Source organism: Periophthalmus magnuspinnatus, chromosome 20 (genome assembly GCF_009829125.3).
Source record: "Periophthalmus magnuspinnatus isolate fPerMag1 chromosome 20, fPerMag1.2.pri, whole genome shotgun sequence".
NCBI classification, from domain to species: domain Eukaryota; kingdom Metazoa; phylum Chordata; class Actinopteri; order Gobiiformes; family Gobiidae; genus Periophthalmus; species Periophthalmus magnuspinnatus.
The window spans coordinates 16,398,737-16,419,820 of NC_047145.1; the positions used below are offsets into that span (position 1 = coordinate 16,398,737).

General features: G+C 42.2%; 2 protein-coding genes across 3 annotated transcripts in view; both read right to left on the reverse strand.

Annotated features, from left to right (window-relative positions):
- The window catches only part of flt1 (fms related receptor tyrosine kinase 1), a 20,672-nt gene extending 7,377 nt beyond the window's left edge, over window positions 1–13,295 (reverse strand). The window contains exons 1-15 of one of the 2 annotated variants that reach the window (XM_055230248.1): window positions 13,092–13,295; window positions 11,205–11,289; window positions 10,690–10,895; window positions 9,544–9,668; window positions 8,037–8,205; window positions 7,739–7,875; window positions 7,414–7,585; window positions 7,150–7,267; window positions 6,810–6,979; window positions 6,578–6,725; window positions 2,985–3,102; window positions 2,633–2,741; window positions 1,881–2,165; window positions 697–843; window positions 493–624 (exon numbers count right to left, since the gene is read on the reverse strand). In XM_055230248.1, the coding sequence (XP_055086223.1) occupies window positions 493–624; window positions 697–843; window positions 1,881–2,165; window positions 2,633–2,741; window positions 2,985–3,102; window positions 6,578–6,725; window positions 6,810–6,979; window positions 7,150–7,267; window positions 7,414–7,585; window positions 7,739–7,875; window positions 8,037–8,205; window positions 9,544–9,668; window positions 10,690–10,895; window positions 11,205–11,289; window positions 13,092–13,146 (2,176 nt within the window). In that variant the 5' untranslated portion in view covers window positions 13,147–13,295. Of the gene's footprint in view, window positions 1–492; window positions 625–696; window positions 844–1,880; window positions 2,166–2,632; window positions 2,742–2,984; window positions 3,103–4,145; window positions 5,368–6,577; window positions 6,726–6,809; window positions 6,980–7,149; window positions 7,268–7,413; window positions 7,586–7,738; window positions 7,876–8,036; window positions 8,206–9,543; window positions 9,669–10,689; window positions 10,896–11,204; window positions 11,290–13,091 lie in introns of those variants that run through there. The other variant, XM_055230249.1, reaches the window with a different exon arrangement.
- A 1,236-nt stretch (window positions 13,296–14,531) lies between these two features.
- On the reverse strand, window positions 14,532–20,985 carry LOC117388723 (suppressor of tumorigenicity 14 protein homolog). The gene is made up of 19 exons (XM_055230252.1): window positions 20,526–20,985; window positions 19,861–20,035; window positions 19,666–19,790; window positions 18,846–18,913; window positions 18,582–18,775; window positions 18,319–18,414; window positions 17,966–18,185; window positions 17,760–17,902; window positions 17,554–17,651; window positions 17,341–17,450; window positions 16,790–16,923; window positions 16,356–16,460; window positions 16,181–16,291; window positions 15,992–16,105; window positions 15,794–15,913; window positions 15,516–15,699; window positions 15,131–15,402; window positions 14,918–15,054; window positions 14,532–14,825 (listed from the first exon to the last, which is right to left on the reverse strand). The coding sequence occupies exons 1-19, from the start codon at window positions 20,604–20,606 to the stop codon at window positions 14,658–14,660; spliced, it is 2,655 nt and encodes an 884-aa protein (XP_055086227.1). The 5' UTR covers window positions 20,607–20,985; the 3' UTR covers window positions 14,532–14,657.
- Between the last annotated feature and the right edge of the window lie 99 nt (window positions 20,986–21,084).

Here is a 21,084-nt window from a genome sequence, read left to right on the forward strand (position 1 = left end):
TACTACCTGCTTGTCTGTATAGAAATGTTAGAGTTTTATCTAGAATGTTCCACAGTCATATTGTCTGAGATTCAGAGTACACACATCTCCAAAACTTTATGATGTTGGCCTTGTCACAATTGAATCTCCCTCAGATGGGCATCATTGACAGATCAGGTATGCATGGTTGTCTGTTTCAAAACAAATATGGCTGCTTATAAGAAAAAAATACATGAGAAAGAAAAATATCACAGGGGACTGAAAAACATCACAGATTTCTGCAGATTCAATGAGGAAGCGCTAAAATCTGTTAGTACACTTGCCAGGCAAATAGTGTGGTATTAAAATTACCTTTATGAAAACAAGCAGACGACATGACCAGACAAGTTACAGGTCAGAGTAGTAGCAAAAGCAGCAGTATTTGTAGTCATAAACCAGCCTTTAACATGCTCTGTAGTATTTATACTATAGGACACAATGGTGCACATTGTATGTGAGGTTTGTGACACTCACTGTTGACCCATATGTGGGCGGAGCTTTGTGCAGAGCCCCTCTCATTGGTGGCTTTGCAGGTGTACAGCCCCTGGTCCTCTTCAGTGATACGGTCAATGTGGAGTGTACCATCCTCTGGCGATATTATAATGCCTAAGGAAATACAAGTGTAAATATAGGACAGTCTAATATGTTTAAATATAGTTTATGTGATAGCATGTCCACCTGATCTTTGAAGTAGAGCATCTTCCCCCTTATACCATGTGACCATAGGAGGAGGCACGCCACGAGATACACACTTTAGCATCACAGAACTGCTAGAGTTTACAGTGTGGTCAGTCAAATTATTCAGGAGCACAGGTGGCTCTAAAACTAAAAGAAACACAAATGTGCCAACTTATGAATGCTGATGGTTAGAAACAAACAAGATAGCCATTTATGAAATGCATTCCCCAAGCATTTAGTTACCATAGAATTCAACAGGATTGACTGAATTTAATGAGAAATAAGACTGACTATGTAATGTCTATTGTAAAAATAGATTGCTGACTCTCAGGACATTCATCTATAAATGAAATTGTGATGAAGCAAAACGGCAGGTTTTTTGGACGGGTGCCACTGTTGGACAATAAGCTGGTGATGACATAGTTTAGTCTAATTCTGGCCTGGGCTTCTCCCTGTGACTCAGCTGGGCCCTACACAATGGCATTTGTAAAACCAATGACAACTGAGCATTTTATTTTGTTGTAATGAGTACTGGTTTTCCCACTCCTATAAAAATACATGATTTCTTAGTCATCCTATGAACCTGTTTCTTATCCTGTCCCCAAATTCTTTGCTGTCAGTGATCCCCATCTTTCGAGTAGTTCCTGTAGGGGTCCCATGAGAGGATGTGGGGGCCTGATTGAATAGCACAGCAGTAAAAGACATGAAGAAAAGTCACTTAGCCAAGGCGTCTGATTGTTGTTTCCCCTATCTTCCTCCCAAACAACAATTGATAATTGTGTGTGGGGCTGGGACCTGACAGTGTCTGATTGGTCGATTGTTCGTCCGGCTCTGTGCAGGGCTGTAAATGTGGCATTGTGGGAAGTGCCATTGTGTCTCTTCCTCTTGACGAGCGCTCATTCCCACGTGAAAGAGGTACGGGGCTTGAGCGCAGAGCAAAGACTGGGTGCGGCCCCAGGAAGTGCAGGGGACCCAGTTCAAGAACTGTGAAGCTCTTTGTTTATTTGTATGTATGCTTCAGAGAATGCACAGAAAACAACAAGCTGCATATAGTAAGCTCAGCAGGGTACATTGGTCAACAGTGATATCTTCTGGAAACATGAGCTTTTTTGTTTAGTGTCAATTATTATTATATTCTATACCTTTTCTGTAGATTAACCAGCTTGTTCCTGCAGTGCACTTACCTGACACATTGACCTGTATGTCCAGGTGAGCCTGTTTCCCAGTAAGCAGGTGGTGGGCAGAGCATCTGTACAGCCCCGTGTCTGTGGCACTCAGGTTGTGACGCTGCAGCACCAGAGCAGAAGAGTACTCTCCCACACTGAGCTGAGCCGGAGCAGGGTGTGCCTTGTTCATCTGTTTCCATGACAACGCACTGTACAAGTGTCTGTTGGCTCGGCAGGTGAGATGTAGGTCTCCGCCCTCCCAGGACTCCTCCTCCTGGGCCACACTGAAGCCACCCTTCATGTCTATAAAAAACAGAGAAGGGTACAAGGACAGTCACCCAGCTTAAACAGATTTGAGTCTGAAGCATGCAGAGATTATTCAACTAAAACCTGTAGGTACATTCAGCCACTGGATTACAGTGGAAAGGTCTTTATTTACTTTAGCCATTTGACACTTCCCATGGAACCAGCTCAAGAGTTTCCGGATGGTAGATAGTGTTTATCTTTACCAAACACCCCAAGGCTCCTGAAATAAAGCGCGCTGCCAGTCCAAGGAAGTGTGAGTGCAGGGAAGTGGGCTGATAAGAGAGGCAGGTTCCTGCATCACTTGCAGAGCTCCACAGCTCCACACAGGACTCACCTTATGGAGGGGCACATACAGCACGTACATGGAAGTGTCTACTGCTACTGCTACTCATTTGAAATTGATTCATTGTCACTCTGAATGTTGGAAAAAGTGGCACCACAGGTGAAGTGTGAGTATGGCTTACCTGTGATGTAGAAGGGGATGTCCCAGTGGTCAGTGCCTGCAGAGTTGGAGGCAACGCAGCGATACACTCCAGAAACAGAGGTCTCTGCCACAGTCAGGACCCCAACAGTCTGCAAACAAACATCCACAGGGTCAAAACCCTTTACCTTAACTGCCTAAGGCTGAAGCCTTTTAGGAACAATAGAGGTCCCTCAGGCAGGTTGCTGCCAGTTAATTTATTTACCTATTTCTTCTGATTAAAGTATAATGTATGTTTTATCAAAGGTTTCAGGGGTGATGTGTAACACTACTAAATCACATATTTTATCTTCAATCTCTTCACTATAGATGTCAGTGCTTCTGCGGCCTCTCACCTTGTTCTTGCCCTGGAGCAGTTGGTGGTGTTGGGACACACTGAGGATGTGGTTTCGTGTGGACGTGGTCGTCTGTCCTGTAGTCACAGGGGTCCATAGAGAGGAGGACAGGGGACACCTGCAGCAGGGACAGGTCTCAGCTGTGTTGATATAAACATCTACAGGTGTGATGGGGGCGTTTAACGCAGCTGTGCTCAGTGGGAGGTAGACCTCTAACTCCTTGATCATCTCCACTTGATATTTTGATACTATCCTACGCATAACTCGTCACCTTCCGTCCAGTGGTTTTATAAAAGAGAGACACATCCTCTGTCTGTCCTCTGTGCTGACAATGGTCAGTCTTTGGAGTGTTATGAGCAGCCTGATTGTTAATCTCTGGAGGACGCTGAGGTGCTTTTGTCGTCTTGTGCATCCACTTCCTTCTATTGAGAACAAATCATCCCACATTTCCAGGACCAGAGTTCCTGTCGTTCTCTCACAAGTCTAAATCCATAGATTACGTACCAGTGACTGTGGGAACTGGGACTTATGCAAGCCACTGTGCACCTTTTCAAATTTGCATTCAGAAAATAAACCATGACTGAACCTTACTCATGCTGCATATTGTTTATGAACTTTTAATGTGTGACAATAGCAGTCTGTGGTTGCAGAAATCAATGTACTGATCCATACAAATACATTTTGTACAATGTTGACATTAGATTAGTAAAACTATAACCACATATGTAAAAGTTACATAACATCTACTGCCTATATTACATCTAAAATGTAAGTGAATGTAAGTAAGTCAGATTAAGTATTTGTAGTATTTTTGTTAAACAGTTAACATAACTGTAACATAACTATTTGCCTGTCCCTGACTCTGCTCTGGCACACGTACTGCGCATCACACTCACAAACTCATGCTCCCAGAAAAAGCTTAGGCACAAAAGAGTGAGAAAGTAGCAGAGGATATGAAGGTGTTAAAGTATAAGGGACACACAGTTACTTTCACATGTGCCTGACGTGTTTGAGATGAGGAAGAAGGAATTGACTATTTGTGAATCATGGGGGCAATTCCTTCCTTTTCTTTCTGTCTTGTCCAAGTGCCTAAAATAGCCTGTGCTGTCCCTGTCCGTTCCTGTCTCAAGCCCAAAATAACCACAGTCAGGTAAACCAACAGACAAATACGAGCAAAGTTTAATGCAAAACACTCACAAAGATATAACAAATATTAAACAAATATTTTTCATACAAATGCTGGAAAATAATGTCATATGTAAGTTAGTTGTATAAAATTATTAAATATTAGACTCATATATTACTTGGACATCTGTATAGAAGTACATCACAGTGAGAGTCACCCGTAGAACATTCACATGCATTCACATGCGCACACAGTTTCACTCATTTCTTACAAAGGCTTATTACACATGCTTTTGATTGGCTTACACTTAAACAAATAGCTGTTATACTATACATTATTTAAAGCATGTTTTCACACATGAGACAAGGACATAGTCTGTGAGACTTCCTACATAGTAGGGATCTTTGGACCAATAGTTTTTAAATAGAGAACCGCTGCATCCCACAGTGAACATAAGCTTGTCCTCTCTCCCATCCAAGCGAGCACACTTCTGCTGGCTACAATAGTTTTATAAACTCACAGCTTTTGTGGATATAAGAATTAGATCTGGGCACATGAAGGCTACAGTTCAAGCACCCATTATAGTACCACTCATGGACACAAGGCAAAGCAGCTCCAGAAATGTGGGTAGTGGGTGCAATTGCACTTTGTCTGGCTCAAATTGTTTATGAAACAACAGGGATGGATGGTTGGACTGAGACCTGGCCATAAAGGAGAATAAATAAATAAAATGAACAAACAAGTGTCCTCCGAGTGCACTTTGGTCCTCACTGCTCAGCAGTGTTTAGTTCAGGCCAGTAGATCCCAGAGCGGCAGTGGTGAGGCACAAGCTGTGAAGTAGAGGCAGAGTCTGGCAGGAACAGCCCCCCTGCAGCGTCTGACAGGGGCGTAGCAGGAGCTGCTTCACAGAGCAGAGGTGGAGGTGCAGGAGCTGGTGCTGAGCTATGTGGGGGCAGAACAGGCAGAGGTGGGTGGTGGGGCTCTCCAGAATAGATCAAGCTCTTGAGGAAGCGAACTGTGCCACGTTTGAAGAAGAAGGGACAATCATGCTGCTGGGAAGTGTCTCGCATCGAAGAGGAAGCCAAACAACAAGAGGAAAAGCGCTCTGATTTTTGTACAGGAAGCCCACTGCACCTCCTGCCTGGGCCAGATAAGAGTGCTGCGGTTCCCAGGCACTAGGCTCCTCAGCCTGGCCCAGGACGGTCCACTGCCTCTGGGCCTCCTCCAGAGTGGCGTCAGGCTCGCGGTGCAGCCGCGCTGCAAAGAACAAGGCCGAGTCAGGATCCAGCCAAACAACTGAAACACTCCATACAAAAGAAAACCAGAGCAGATCTCTACACATAACCCTGTCATAGGCCAAATACACGGTGCATAGTGCAGGTACTTCCATTTCAATATAAATCACTGTTTTGTATCTGATTTCTGGTTGCTGAATGTTTTAGATCATCATAAAATATACCAAACCTTAAATGACTCCAGAACAAAAAAGGTTAACAAGCAAACACTGAAGTTAAGTGATTTAACACAGTATGCCTCTAATAGTTCTGTACATGACTGTTGGCACAAGAGATGAAAGCCACTGGAGGCACTGAGGCGCCACGCTAAAGTAGGGGTTAGGGGTCAATCACTGTGATGATGTCAGAGGCTGTTGAGGAGCGTGTGGTCAGCCTGCATCCCTCTCAGGTGATACTTAACCTCCGACTCTTCAGGAGCAACACAATACAAGTGTGACCTTCACTCTACTGTGTCAGTGCCAAGAATCTCAAGTCTGTAAGTGCAGCCTGACTGAGCCACTGGCCCTCACATGTTGGACAGGGCCATTTCATAAAAGATCAGATACACAGTATAACACCTGTGTGTGACATTTATGAAATCATCACAGGATGCTCTCAGTAATAAACAGGACTCTCACCCTGTGTCCTGAACAGGAAATTCATTTCATTATAGTGCTGGATTTGGAAACCAACTAATTGTGACTAATAGCACAGTTCATCCTGAAGTATGTCCTTTCCAGATTAGTGCACTGGATAGTGTGTGTTGGCCTCCTTAAATGTCCAACACTCAGCACTGTCCAACACTAGTCCACTACAATAATTGTTAGTTGCAGCCTCAGTAATAATGTGCTACAAAGACATGGAACAGACAGATGGGAAACAGGTTGAGAGAAGGATCAGACACACACATACAGTACACATGGTCTCACACAATAATGAACATGAAAAGGAGCTGTTCTGGTTAAAGAGGAAACTCCGTCTGAACTCACACTGCAATAGACAAAACATGTCCCTTTACAATCACAGCCCTGTGTGCACTAGACCACACTTCACTGTACACTTCACCACAGACTATGACACTTTTTACTATTTAACTTTTAACTCATTTAACTCAGATCCTTTAACATCTTCTCAAAACAACTCAGATTTTCTCACTGTTTAAAGTTGATGACTCTAGTGAAGAAACTACTTACAGGCCTTTTGGAGGACAAGGGTGCCAGGACCAGTGGATGTGAGGTGGGGGTATCCCATGTGATGTGCAGTGCAATGCTTGTCTGCTTCCCTTTGGGACGGGACCAGGGTCCTGTAATGACACCGCTTTCTCCCCAATCTCCGGTTTCACTGTCAGAGACATGACCACAGATCAGAGACATCAGATGTGGACACAATCACACACTAAAGGTTGGTCATGCAGGCTACACTCACCTTTCACCAGCAGGGTGAACGTTAGGTTCTGACAAAGTCCATGCTCCTGGTTTCGTACCAGGATAGTGTATTTTCCTGCGTCCTCTTCTGCAACATCCCGAATGACTAAGGAGTGCCCATCTAAATGATATCTGGAGCACTGTTCTGCAGCAATTCTACCATCTTTTAACCTAAGGTAATAAATGATAGGGCAGTATTGATATGTACTCCAAATAATAATGCAATAATAACAATATTGCATTATAACAACATTGTATTGATTTATAAAAACAAAAGGTTTCAACTCAAAACTCCGATGTTATCTCTCTAAGGTAATCATAGTGACAATGTGTTGTCTTACCACATGACTTCTGGGGTAGGGAACGCTCGCAGTTTTGGAGAGATCTTGTAGGATTTCTGTCCGACTTCTGTTTCTATTATGCATCCTTGTCTGGGCTTGAGGCGGATGAATGGATGGTCTAAAAGAACACAATAAACATGGTTTATACTGAGCTTTACAAGTACAGTACTTCATAGCTAAGTTGCACAAATTATTTTCTTTCATATGACATTAAGAACGGCAACTTCTTGCATTTTGTATTTGAATAATTTAACAGAAACTCACCATAAATGGTCACTGGCACTCCTTGCTGTTTAAGGTTGTCTCCGCTGGACACGCGGCAGGTGTACTGGCCGCGGTCGGAATGCTGGAGCTTTGGGATGGTCAGGATGCTGTAGAACAAGATGTGCGTTCTGTGTCTATAGATCCTCTTTGTGATGGAATGGAAACTGTTGTTCTGAATGAAAACGTACATTATTTAATTATGTGAATATTATTATACATATTAAATTTTACATTTAGATTTATATATTTATATACAACATAAATGAATGTTTATTATTTATGTTATGCTTAAAATTAAAGGTTTGACAGTAGTTTTGCGCCTGACCTGACCAGGATAGTCCCAGGTGATGTTGACCCTTGTGTTTAGCTCCCCTGTTGCAGTGCAGTTCAGGACGAGTCTGTCCCCCCTCAGTGCGTGCACTGACCCACTGCTGTTCAGGTACACCTCCAGGATGTTGCTCACTGGAGCGGAAAAATATCTTTTTTATCATTGCTATTAAAATACAGTATTTTAATATGAAACTTAACTTTACGTTATTTTGGAGATCTAATGGGACTCCAAATAAAGAACAAATGTTCTAGAACCTTTTATTCTATTGCCTTTAATTGATTACTACACTGACCTGTCCTATGTACAATGTATATCCGTGACTTTAGAGCTGCACCACCTCTGAAGGTCTCACAGAAGAAAGGCCCTGTGTAATAAAAGGTCGGGCTGCGAATGGTAAAGCCAATCGTACTGTCCCAGAGGATGTTTCTCTGATCTGGGCTCACCCTTTGTCCGCTTGAGAACTGTCAAAAAAGAAGGAGTAGATATTTTCATATGTAAACAATTGTACTACACATTATTGTAAATACTGCATTAAAAATGTTATAAAATTGAAGGAAGTGTTTGCTAGTTTGTGTGACATGAGCATGTCACACAAACAGGTATGCCATTTCACTAAACAGTAACTTCCTTTAGGGTCCCCTGTGTGAACCCTCATACTCCCACAGATTCACCACTTTATGTATCTCCTATCACCACCATACTCTTTCAAAACTCTCTTATCAATCACAGTTTGTTTCTATAGTTCAAATACAGTGCAGAAGAAGAACAGATCTTGTGTAGGATATATAAAGATAATGATATATAAAGTTATATAAATCCATCACTCCCAGTAAATATAAAGCTTCATGTGCTTTGTCCACGTTCATTCTGGAACCAGGAAAAGTGTCAAATTCTCTCAGGAAAAAACACTTTTGGACTGAATGGACTGGCTACATGAACCAACAGAGGAAGGCCCTTTTTAGAAAAATTCGGAGAGAGGTTGAGGAGCTATGCAGAGGTCATGACACATAAGCGTTCTCCATATGTATTATGACTCTGGATGTTAGTAAATGGAACAGTCTCCCTTTGTCTGTCCGATTATCTGAGTCTCTTACTCAGTTTAAGTCTCGGCTCAAAACTCATCTTTTCTCCCTGGCTTTTAATACTGTCTAGATAGAATGTCTTGGTACTTGCACTGTTATTGTATTTTATGCTCTTTTGTATAATGTAATTATACCTCATTGCGTGATGTTTTATGTGTTTAGTTATTTTATGTGAAGCACTTTGGTCAGCTGAGGTTGTTTTTAAATGTGCTATATAAATAAACTTGAATTGAATTTAATAAATGCATATATAAGTCTTTGCAGTCTAGAGTAATGTCCATAACCTCTCACATTGACGTAGGTGGTACCCTGTCAGTGATGAGCTGTGATTAGACAGAGTGCGCTGACTTTGATGTTTTGAATTCAGCAGGATCCTACAGCTGTTTAAAGCATTAGGGGGCTGTTGGTCATTCCTACTTCGACAAAGTGGAGGATCACATGTGGAAATGCTGCTGGACAGAGGCCAAAGGACACTCCATCTCTGGAGCCCTGACAATGTCTGAATCAATTACACTGACAGAACATTAAGTTTAAACTATACTCGGCTGCTGTTTGTCATTGACAGTTTCTGTCTGGTGGCTTCACATGTTTGATTTTGTAAATACATGCACTGATTACTGTGTAATCGTCTTGTCCAGTTGATAGAATTAAATGTTTCTTTTGCTTTGCAGTGATTACATAACACATTTAATTGTATGTTCTATTATAATTGCTCACCTTGGTCAGTGTGACAGTAGTATTTGGGTGGGTGACGCGGCAGGGGATGATGAGTGGTTCTTTCTCCTTCTTGTACAGCACATTTGGGCTCATTCCTGAATGTTCCACAAATGGCCGATGGCTGTCTGAAACCCAAAAACTTTTACATCAGCTTTCCACAATAATTATGGTTTAAAATAGAAAAAAAAAACTTTTGTGTCTTACATCATATGACTTGGTAAACCAAAATAAAAGATTCAGACATAAATATGAGCACTATGAATGTTACTGCATACACAAACACTTTTTTGTTTTAATTTGTGCCACAATTATACACACATTTGCACATCCCACACTTTATCATGGACAACCCCACTGGGCCATCAGTGACCAGCTGCTGTGAACGGGCAGTTCAAATGGCCACTCTTCTGTGTGTAACCTCCCATGTCCACCACAGTAATGACTGTGGACTTTAAAAGATGTGGGTGTTGTCTGCATTGTTTGTTGCTGGTGTTATTTTGAGAAAGCAAATGTCTGAACATTTGAACAAAAGTACCCCAAGGACCAGCAGGCCCAGGGCTTTGATTTTGTCCTGCGGACTGTGTGTACAAGGTGCAAAGTGTAAGTGCTGTGCCAGGACTGACGTTTAATGGACATGATGACCTAAGTGCTGTTGTCGCCCAAGGGTCCTGTTGGCCACACAGTGGCTCTGACCCTGGTACAGACACTGAGCCTCCAAGGACTGGGAGGAGTCAGTGGGCACGCAGAGTGTGTGCCCCTGTCCTCCACACAAACACAGCACCTTGTAGACACAGACACATTCCCTCCCTGCCTGTCCCCCAGCACAGGATGCTCACTGAAGGCTGAGGCCAGAAGATAAGGCTGATGCCCTGGGAAACTCTGCCCGGAGCAGAGCAGCTATTTCTGGCCCAAAGGTAGCACGTAAGCGAAAGTAAAAAGGGAATTATACATAGATGGGAGGGAGAGGGAAAGAGGGGCGTAGAACTGTGCCAGAGTCATTTAGACGGATGTGTTGTTGTTGCAAAGTATGTTTAAATATAATTGGCTCTCTGGCATTGGTCTGTATTTAGCACTTGTCGTATCCTGTTTAAGTTCCACTCTGAAACAATGACGGAGGTAAAGAGTGAGTGAGGAGCCGTGTCTTACCTGTGATATAAGTGTACACAGACGTGTTCCTCTCCGGCCGATGCTCATAGTAGCACTTGTAAAAGCCTGTGTTGTCAGCCTTAGCGTGGCTGATGGTCAGGAGGCTGCAGTAATGCTGTTTAGTCCTTCCACAGCGAGAGTTTACCACTTTAACCTGCTCTGCTGCCAGAGCTGGAGGATGAAACCACATCAGCTTCCAGCGGCCCCTGTTAGGAGGTTAACACTGTGCAATAAGCTAAGTAAAACATACACATTATATAACTATAACTATATATGCATATGTGTGTGGGGTGTGTGTGTGTGTGTATATATATATATATATATATATATATATATATATATATATATATATATATATATATATATATATATATATATATATATATATATATATATATATACATACACACACACACACACACACACACACACACACACACACACCCCACACACACATACATAACATAAAGTTTGTTAAAATGATCAAATGTTTTGTTGTCAAGAGTGTTACTTACCTGCAGTTGAGTAGCAATGTTTGGTCTGAGCTTAGGACAAGTTGTTGAGATTTCACATCCAAAACAGGTGCACTATACCTTCCCTCTGAAAGAATAAAAACAATGTGTTACAATACTGTGTCTCTGGATCATCACAATTGACAAAATACATCAAAATGCTGTGAATTTGTAAATTCTGGGGGGAAATTACTTGTGATGAAACCCAATGAAAACTACTCTCTCTATTTACCTTGGGTACATTTACACAAATGCTGATTAATGTACACTGTTCATGTTAAATAAATAAATAAAAAAAAGGTTATCTTAGTGCTGATCAATGGCTATGTTTACATGCACACTAAAATCAGATTATTAGCCACAGCACTGTGAGGGTTAGGGAGAGTAAGAGCTTATAGATAGGGCCTAGCTATATATTTTGCCGTCCTAAATGAAGAGTAGAGTATGTGACCCCCCCTCCACATCTGGACACCTGACAGCTCTGTGGAAGTGCGTAAGCACTGTCTCTTGTTTATCAAATATAGACATTTCTCTATTCCATAGCTAAAGTTTATTAATGAGTGATAAAGACCACTGTCTGTCCACCCTTCCTTCCGAAAAACAAGGAAACATCATTCAGGGAAGTGTTTTCTCTAGTGTGCCCGCACTCACCTATTTATACATTTGACTGTTGTTAAAAACACAGCTACTCTGTTAATTACACAACAATAAATGTGTTTAGAACAAAATCATGATCATCATTTGCAGCTAAAATCATTGTTCCCAGTGGATGCCCAATTGAGCGCATCTACTATCAGAGGCGCTGCCAGGACTTCCTTTACTATTTCCTAATGTTTCACTGCACTCGGAGCCACTGTACAACATTAGAGAGACTGAAGGGAAGTGAGACATCTCCTCCTTTCAACAAGCCGTAAAGTACTTGGCAAATGCAAAATACCGGAGCTCTTTAAGTGTGACTTATTCCATTTTATTGCAGTTATTGCATAAAAATCTTTTTTTTTTTTTCTATAAGGAAGTGAAAGTAGGCCTAATAGTCCTCAACTATAAGGTGCCATTACAGGAATTACACAGGAAAAAGCATCACACAAGCAAAATGTATAAGATGAATTATATCAAACCCAAATCTAAAAAGAAAAAGACAAGTCTGCTCACAATTAATTTAACATCTAAGTTATTCTAGTTAGGCATGATTTCATTTGGTTAGGCCTCATTTGACTTAGTTTATTTCTACACATTTGAGAGAGAAAGACTAAAAAAGAGGAGCAACAAAATTATAGGCTACCAAGTGTATTTTCTCTCGTATTAACAGGAGAGACTAGGTAATGTGAGGCTCTGTGGGATCACAGCCTAGTTGTTTATTAGTCCAAGGGGACAGGTCCCAGGAATTCTAAACACATTAGCGTTTTAAATATTTTAAAAATATTATAAACTCATTCGTAGCCACCTGGTTTAATTACAAAGGTCTGCCGTGGCACAGAGCAGCAACACGGCGAGCGCGCGCCTCGCGGAGGTCGCGGTCTTTAAAGCAAATTAACGCGAGGAATTTGCCCTCTACGGTCGTGACTTCTCCATCATGTACCATTGCTTACATTGACAAACCCATCAGTATCAGGATACGACGACGCGCGCTTGTATCCATCCGAGGCCAGGAGCGCCTTTTTTAACCAAATAAACGTGCGCCACAACAGGCCTGAGCGCGCGTAATCGCTTACTGCACTGTATAAATCAGCAATCAACAAGCAAAATAAAACCATGCATGCTAAAACAAAATCCAATTACTCTCAAGTGAATGTCAATGACAACGAAATTTAAATCTAGAACAGAATCGCGTAAAATAGGCAGTGTTTTGTGGTTGCATGAAGACATAAACCTAAAGGTACACGTGCTCACCTATGGCCAAAACTGAGTACAATCCACATAAGAGGCAAAAAAGTGCCAGGTCCATAGCGCCCGTAGACTGAAGCTCAAAGTGTATCCCTGCTGCTCCTCTCTCGCCTCTGGAGCAAATGCACCAAGTCCGTGAATGGAGGTGGTGTTTCCTGAGGAAAACTGCGGGAGTTTAGATCACGCAACAGGACGCGTCAAAACTGTTCCCATGCTTTCGGACACTGTGGCGGATTTATACCGTTCCCACAGTTTGACCACCGGATAACGGGCTTCCGTGACGTGTCTGACACACCCATGGTCCCTAAAAACGGAGCGTGCAGATAGTCTATAAAGTTCAATATGTTTTAAAATAATCTAATATAATATTTATCCAAAGACTTTAGAGTGAGGAAACACTATCTTCTGAAGATGAACTTCAAGACTCTGAGGATGCGCGCAGCTTCTTCAATGGCGCACGTACTCCTTTTGGCGCACACACGGGATTTAAAGCACGTAGGCAGCGGGAAAACGGGTGGTGTCTTGACTCTTGATTAATAACCTGACAGTGCAATAATCTTTCTCGCGTTTCAATCCGCGATCCTTTCCAACAAAAATAACAACATACTTTGCACTTTAGGATCTAGACTACTTGAAAAATGTAGCGTATGAGGCTTCGATTCACCACGTTAAACCTCCGTGGAGGAAACCCACCAAGTTTATAAAGCTTTGGCCTATTCCCCACTGAAAGCCGTAAAAACAATACAGTGTAATCTGCATCCTTAATCTCTCAAGAGACGATTCCAAATTCCAGTTTATGGTTTTCATTTTCCAGTTTATTTTCTATGACTCAAAGTATAAAATACAAATACAGTTTGTTACAGTACCAAAGTCACATACAGTACATGGACGTGAAGGGCAAAAATGTGTGCTACGATTAACTTTGGGGAGAACTTTGTCCATGAATAAAATTACTTTTCTGGATACATTTAACACCTGCATCAAAAAGCAAGAATGCAAACTTTACTCTTTAATTTACAAAAAAGCCAAAGAAGGGTCTCCTGTTTTAAATCAAATTATTTGCTCAAACAAGCAGAATATTAATTATGAATGTTATGAATGTATATATTACTATTAAATACACTTCTCATATAGCATAATATGCAATGTAAAAGCCAACAGAGAACAAACCCCCCCCCCCAAAAAAAACAATGTGTAACTTTGAGGTACAGTCTGATTTTGTGTGTGTGTGTGTGTGTGTATGTATATATATATATATATATATATATATATATATATATATATATATATATATATATATATATATATATATATATATATATATATATATATATATATATATATATATATATATATATATATATATACACACACTTATACTTGTCATTATACTTAAATGACAGACAATCAGCTCTGTTAGGGCCACAGTTGTCATTAAGTCATTCATTGATACACATCTTTGTTTTGAGCCCTGCTTCAGTTTGACTGGAGGTCAGTGGGTGGTGAATGTCCATCATTCATCCATCTGTTTGGAGAACGCTCCACTTTGGTGTGAGCCTGTGTCCATTTGAATCACACTTGACCTTTGGTCTGCTGGTGGATCCAGTCAGAGAATTTGACTACCTGTGTGTAGACCCCAGGTCGGTTCTGCCTGGCACAGCCCTCACCCCAGCTCACGATTCCAGCCAGAAACCAGCGCCGGCCCCTCTCCAGGCACACCAGAGGCCCCCCCGAGTCTCCCTGAGGAGAGGAGGCACACCATCCCTGATGCACTCATTTCTCAAATAAAAATGTGATTTTCTGCATGATATATATTTAATTCTAATACTCACCTGACAGGCATCTACCCCTCCCTGTAAGTTCCCGGCACAAAGCATTCTGGGAGTGACAGCATCATCATACAGCTTATTGCATGCATTTCTGCTAATTATCTTCACAGAAGCCTCTTGTAACCGAGAAGCCAGTTCACCTGTAATAAATTTTAGACTGAGATTAGTTAATATAAAAAACAATGACATTTTAGCATAGGATGCCATTAGAGTTACCGTCCTCCATGAGAACCCCCCAGCCGGTGACGTAGCAGCTGGTTCCTGTGGTGAAGGAGTGTGATGGGGCAGGGATGCACACTGGCTGCACTAGGTCATTGAAAAAGATGGGTATGCTGAGCTCCAGCAGGGCGATGTCATAGTCTGAGGTAAACTGGTCATATTTTGGATGAATGAGTATTCGACGGATCTGTCTGTTGGCTGCCCCACTGATTCCTGATGTCATCACACGCATTCCCATGAACGCCCGCCAAGCACGAGAATCAGAATATCTATACAGGGCTGTAAGTTAGCATATGTACATCCAGGGCAGGGCAGTAAACTAGTATATATAGAGTAAAATAACTACGGTATATAGATATAGAGGTGATGCTCTGTCACTCACTTGATTGCATCTGAGTCCTGAAAGCAGTGGGCAGCTGAAATAAGCCAGCGACTGCCAACGAGAGTGGCTCCACACACATGGCCATATCGCTCCATCTGCAGACTGACCTGCCAAGGCCAGGAGCCCGCACCTGCGTCAGATCCTCCCACAATCTTGGTGCGCTTTCTGGGCCTGGTCCCACAGGCTGGACACAAGAGCAGGCATAGGGGCGAATAAATTTCCAGATTCATTGACCCAAATACACATTATGCAATATATGGTATATTAATATTACCTACCACATCGCAGTTCGTCAGATCCATCAAAGCAATCCTTCACACCATCACACTCAGGATTGACCTTACTCACACATTTTCCATTGGCACATTTATAAGAGTTTGAAGAGCAGCCTTTTACATCTACAAATAATAGAGACTCAAAAAGGTTACAATAGGCAGCATACTAGATACTATCAAAATGATTAAATAGCTGCCTACATGCTCTAGTGCAGTTGAGTTCATCACTTCGATCTTTACAGTCAACAACACCATCACACAATGAAGACTTTGGTAAACACTGCTTATTTGGGCACACATGGTAGCACTTGCTGCCTGTTAATAGAGATAATTGAAATCACACATATAAAGCTTGGGTTAAATATGAATTGTACAATTGTGTCAGCTCACCACATGTGCCCTCCTCACTGCTGTCTGAACAGGTGCTCTGGGTCACACACTGACTGCTATGAGACTTGCACTGTCCATTGGCACACTGCACCTCACTGGGCCTGCAGGAATCTGTCAGTAAAAATATAAATTTCACTAAAAATAATTCACCCATTGATTTTACCGGGAGACATACTGCATTTAGCTTCATCCCGTCCATCAGCGCAATCTCGTACTCCATCACAAACTTTTCTCAGTGGAATGCAGCGCCCATCCCCACAGCGAAACTGCCGTGGACATGCTACACATGAAAACAAACACATTCACTAGAAAACAATAGAATTTTAACTTTTGCCAAATTCTAGGTAGGATACATAAAAATCTATATTATATAATCAGATAATAATCAATACTAAAACCAGTATGGAAATATACTAATTTGTAAAAAAAAACAAAAAAACAAACATAAATAGGACTATATTTCCTAAATGGTCTAAGAATAGTCACACCATATGGTATTGGTAATATTAAAGAAATATCTCGTTGTGAGTTTATTCAATATAACTATATTTTAAACTATATTTTAATTCAGCACATCTACATATTGTCCACATACTGATTTCTACTCACTGCCCTCTGGGGAAAACGCTCTGTAGATCAGATAGAAACCCGGGTGAGTGATGGATTCATCTGAGTAAAACTGGATGGACAGTGGAGATGAGAACACGCGCTTCTTGGTGCTCTCCACAATAGGATTACATAGTCTACAAAAACACACAAAAAGACATAATAAAAACACCAAAGGGTATGTTACGTGGTTACTGCACTACTCTCTGTGTGCTTTCAAAATGATAAGTCAAGTATTTTTGAATTGAACAGTTGCAATAACATAGATTAGACAGCAGAGGGCTCAACACAGTTGTTTTATCATCTATAATTTAACTAGAATAGAGAGTTAAATCACATAAAATATGCCCTGTAAAAATATAAAAGTATGAAACATACAGAATGAACATTTAAAATAGGGTTGCAAGACATTTTCCCTGGAGTTAGAGAACGGATGTGCAATCTTTATTAATTAGTAGACACAGGGGATGAGAGTCAACTTCTTTGGCCTCAAGTAGCAAACCATATGTAGTATGTAAATCCAATTGAGTACTTATAGTTACTCTTATACTCACTTGACACCTCCAATGTCCAGCCAGTCCTTCTCACAGCCATCCGATGAGGAAGAATCCTGAATGTCAAATTTCACAATTGTCATGGAGATCAGATATCCAGGCATCGGGGTCTAAAAACAAAATATAGCAACTAATGCTTGGAATGTGTACAAGATTATGAAGCCATGACTCATACTTTCATTTTTGTCATGATAAAACATAATGTAAGCTCACCCGTACTGTCCAGGTGCACTCTGTATTTGGAGGATAGAAGGATGGGTAGTAAGGGGAAGAAATTGAACCATTCCAGGATGAAATTGACCCCCCACAACCTAAAACAAGCGGTCAAAAGTTACAAAACAAGTCCTAAAAATAGACAGATTAGACAAATATGCATTGTCAGAGGAGTATTTGTTTTGGATGTTCAAGAGTCGTCAAACCTGCTTTTGGAATGGCCTGGAAATAAGCTTTAAAGACGGCTCCGTCTCTTTGTCTGCTGAAGGAGAAAGTGACCAACATGACATTTCCAGACGACATGAGCTTCATGACCGGAGATGACCCAGAAACAGGTAGTCCACACCATCTACAGACAGAACCAGGGTCACAAAGCTGTAAATATTTTCTTATATACGTTCAATATATGTACCTTGCAATGATCTTGTTTTGTAAAGGAAGTAAGAAGTCATAGGCAGAGAGCTTGTGAGCAATACAGCTGCCTGGAGTGGCTCCTTGAAGAGTCAAAACCACCAGCCGGACCACATGTCCCGATGGCACACGCAGACGCCACTGATAGTAGGGCTTCTTAGGATTCACAAGGCTCAGGGTGCGGTTGTTCCCATATTTGGCATATAAGTCGAAGGACATAGCTAAAACCAGTCAGTAATTAATAATTCAGTCCATTGTTAATTTGATTGACACAATATGACACTTTATGATGTAGCATGTGGAGCACAAAACAAAGCCCTGGAGCGTCACACACTTCAGTGAGTGCAATCTCACCCTGGAAACCAAGCTGCCACTTTCCACCCTGGATGCTGTTTGGATTCTTAAATTTGTCAGATTTTTCTTCAGATTCAAAGTCATCAGGATCCAGTCCTAAAAGCCATTTTATCAAACAAGCAAGAAAAGAGCACAATGTCAGAAATATATACTACAAATGTGTAAATCTGTGTAAGTTCATTGTGGTTCCAAATGCACATTGATAACATTGCATTACGCAAACCTCATGTAAGGAGTGTGTGTGAGACAAAGTTATTGTGTACCCAACAGGTGAAGCATGTCTGGGTCTTGCTCCATGAAGTAGCGCTGCTCGTGGTGACTGTCCTGCAGAACTTTATTGATGCCTGGGAGTCGACGCTGTAACCTCCCTGGGTTGGATTGGCGGATTGCAATAGCAACATCTTCTGGGGCAGAAAATTTACTCCAATAGAAAACATTAAGTCCTGCTGCTCCTTCGCTGTCACAAAAAGTCAGTGTTAATGATTATATTGTAATGTAAATGTAAACTTCAGGAGGCTGTAGCCTACCTGAAGGCAGTGATTCCTGAGCCCAGATAGTAAGTGCTCCACGGCGTGGACTCATAGAGTTCAGAAAACTAAAACAGAGGAAAGGTCAGAGTACAAGTGATGTGTGGGGGAAGGCTGAGGTGCAGATCAGGTCAGGTCTCTGGTTCTGTGGGCGCATGAGGCAGTCCGCCTCTGTGTCTGACTGAGTCGACTGGGGACAGCACAGCACCACTATTGTGCATGGAGCTGCTCCTGGACACGAGAGAGAAGGACCACTGGCCTTTTTCTGTTAATGACCTGATACTATGACCAATTAAGTGACGCCTGAACTATTGGGACATTATCAGTACTGAATTAATTTTGAATTTCCTCCTAATCTTACAGTGGGCCTCGTATGTCCCCTGCTGCTCACTGTCCCACTTCCTCAGCCTCTGTCTAAACCCAGATCCATGCAGAGGTACAGAGCAGCCAACTGTGTGAAAGCCACAGACAATGTTTTTATTGAAGCTGCTCTTCCTCTCACTGTGGCGGCCTGGGTCCAGTCAGAGCTCACAAACAGCCGACTTGTCCTCAGGTCTGAAAGGCCCCACTCCCTGGGGTCCCGGGACTCACGCACACACTGGTCCCATCTCTTGTTTCAGCTTTACATTTAACACCACCATTGAGACAGAGAGACAGAGTGAGGAAAGAGTAAAAAACACAGAATGTGATGCAAAGGCAGACAACAGAATGGCCAGACTGGAGTTTAAAAAGCAAAGACACACAAGTCGTCTCCCATATCCAAAATACAGTAGACCCTCCTCAGATCAAACGTGTGTAAAAGATAAAGAGTGACACTTACATAATGGCTTAGAGCCTGAGCCTGCAGGCGAAAACGCGCAGATGTGGAGTCTACGAGCTCTGAGGAAAAACTCAAGTTTGTGAACTCCACGCAGCCACCGAGAAAGAACACTGAGGAGGGAGGAGCTGGAGGGCCACAGACACAGTTAAAATAAACACATTAGATAACAGCTGATGTCCAAAAATAAGTACTTACATCTGGAGAAGTGGAGTGTCAGTGCAATGGCTACACTTGAATGAATGAAAAGTGAAAGACCTAACAGCCATCTCCTCCAAGAGGCACACACTGGAGCCCCCCCCTCAGCTCTTTGCTGCTCCGGCTTTGTGGGGGGGCTTGGTGTCTGGATGGGCTCCTTCAACCTCCCCTCTCCCTAAAATAAAAGAGAACAAGACTCAAGTATCATACTTCTATGCCTATGCTTAGGTTTTCCCTAACTTTTGATGTCTATGGAGGGCAATAAAGAAAATGCTGCCTATATTGCAAAGTCAGTGAAGTTTATGGCTGCATAGTGATTTATGGTGTGCAGGGTGAGCGTGCTGGAGCTGAAAAGGTCCCCTGCAACATTAAAAGGGCTGGCAGGGTTCCCCACAGCAGAGGACAAAGCGTGGCTGACAGGGTCTGCTTTCCCACGGCTGGGCTCTGCCGTGTCAGCTCTCAATCAACTGGCTCACTCTGATGCATTCACAAGAGGTGGGTGCACATATCCCTTAGAGACTGGTTTACAATTAAAAACTGTCCTTTCTGTAGGTTGCATCATTGGTGAGTTTAGCCCAGCTGTAATTTAACAATATAGTCACTTCAAGGCTACAGACTAATGTGCAAGCATCATTATGCACGTCTAAAGAAATTATGCAGTTTACCTGTGTAGTGGTTTGGCTTGAGAGTTCATCTTCAGAGACGCAGTAGACTTGACAAGTTTTACTTTTAGGGAGAGTCCTCATAGCACTGTCCCGTGAAGCTCCACAGAGGCACTAGGCAACAAAGCCCGGGCATAGAAATGATGGAGAGAGAGGGAGAGAGGAAACCCCCGGTGCCGCTTCCTTTCAGAAAAAAGTGCAGAAACCCGACCTGAGCGTCTCGGATGCAGTGGGCATTCACCGCCTCCCGTTCACCTGGGCGGCAGGTGTCACACGGAGCCCCAGAATGCAGCGCGGCACAATGAGAGCACTATGAAGGGTACAATCCGGACAACCATCCGTGCGACAGATATTGTGGGCAAACTTACTCCTTGTGTATGGGGCTATGGCTACAGGGAACAAAACAGTGCTTGAGTGAAACGTGTGTGAGGTATTACAATCGGAACTTGGCTACTGTGCCCTTGGATCAGAGCAAAACAACCCAGATTAAATCCACCACTGTAACAGCAATGGTCATATGTCTTTGGAAATATTAGTAAATAAACCTAGTCAAACATAATGT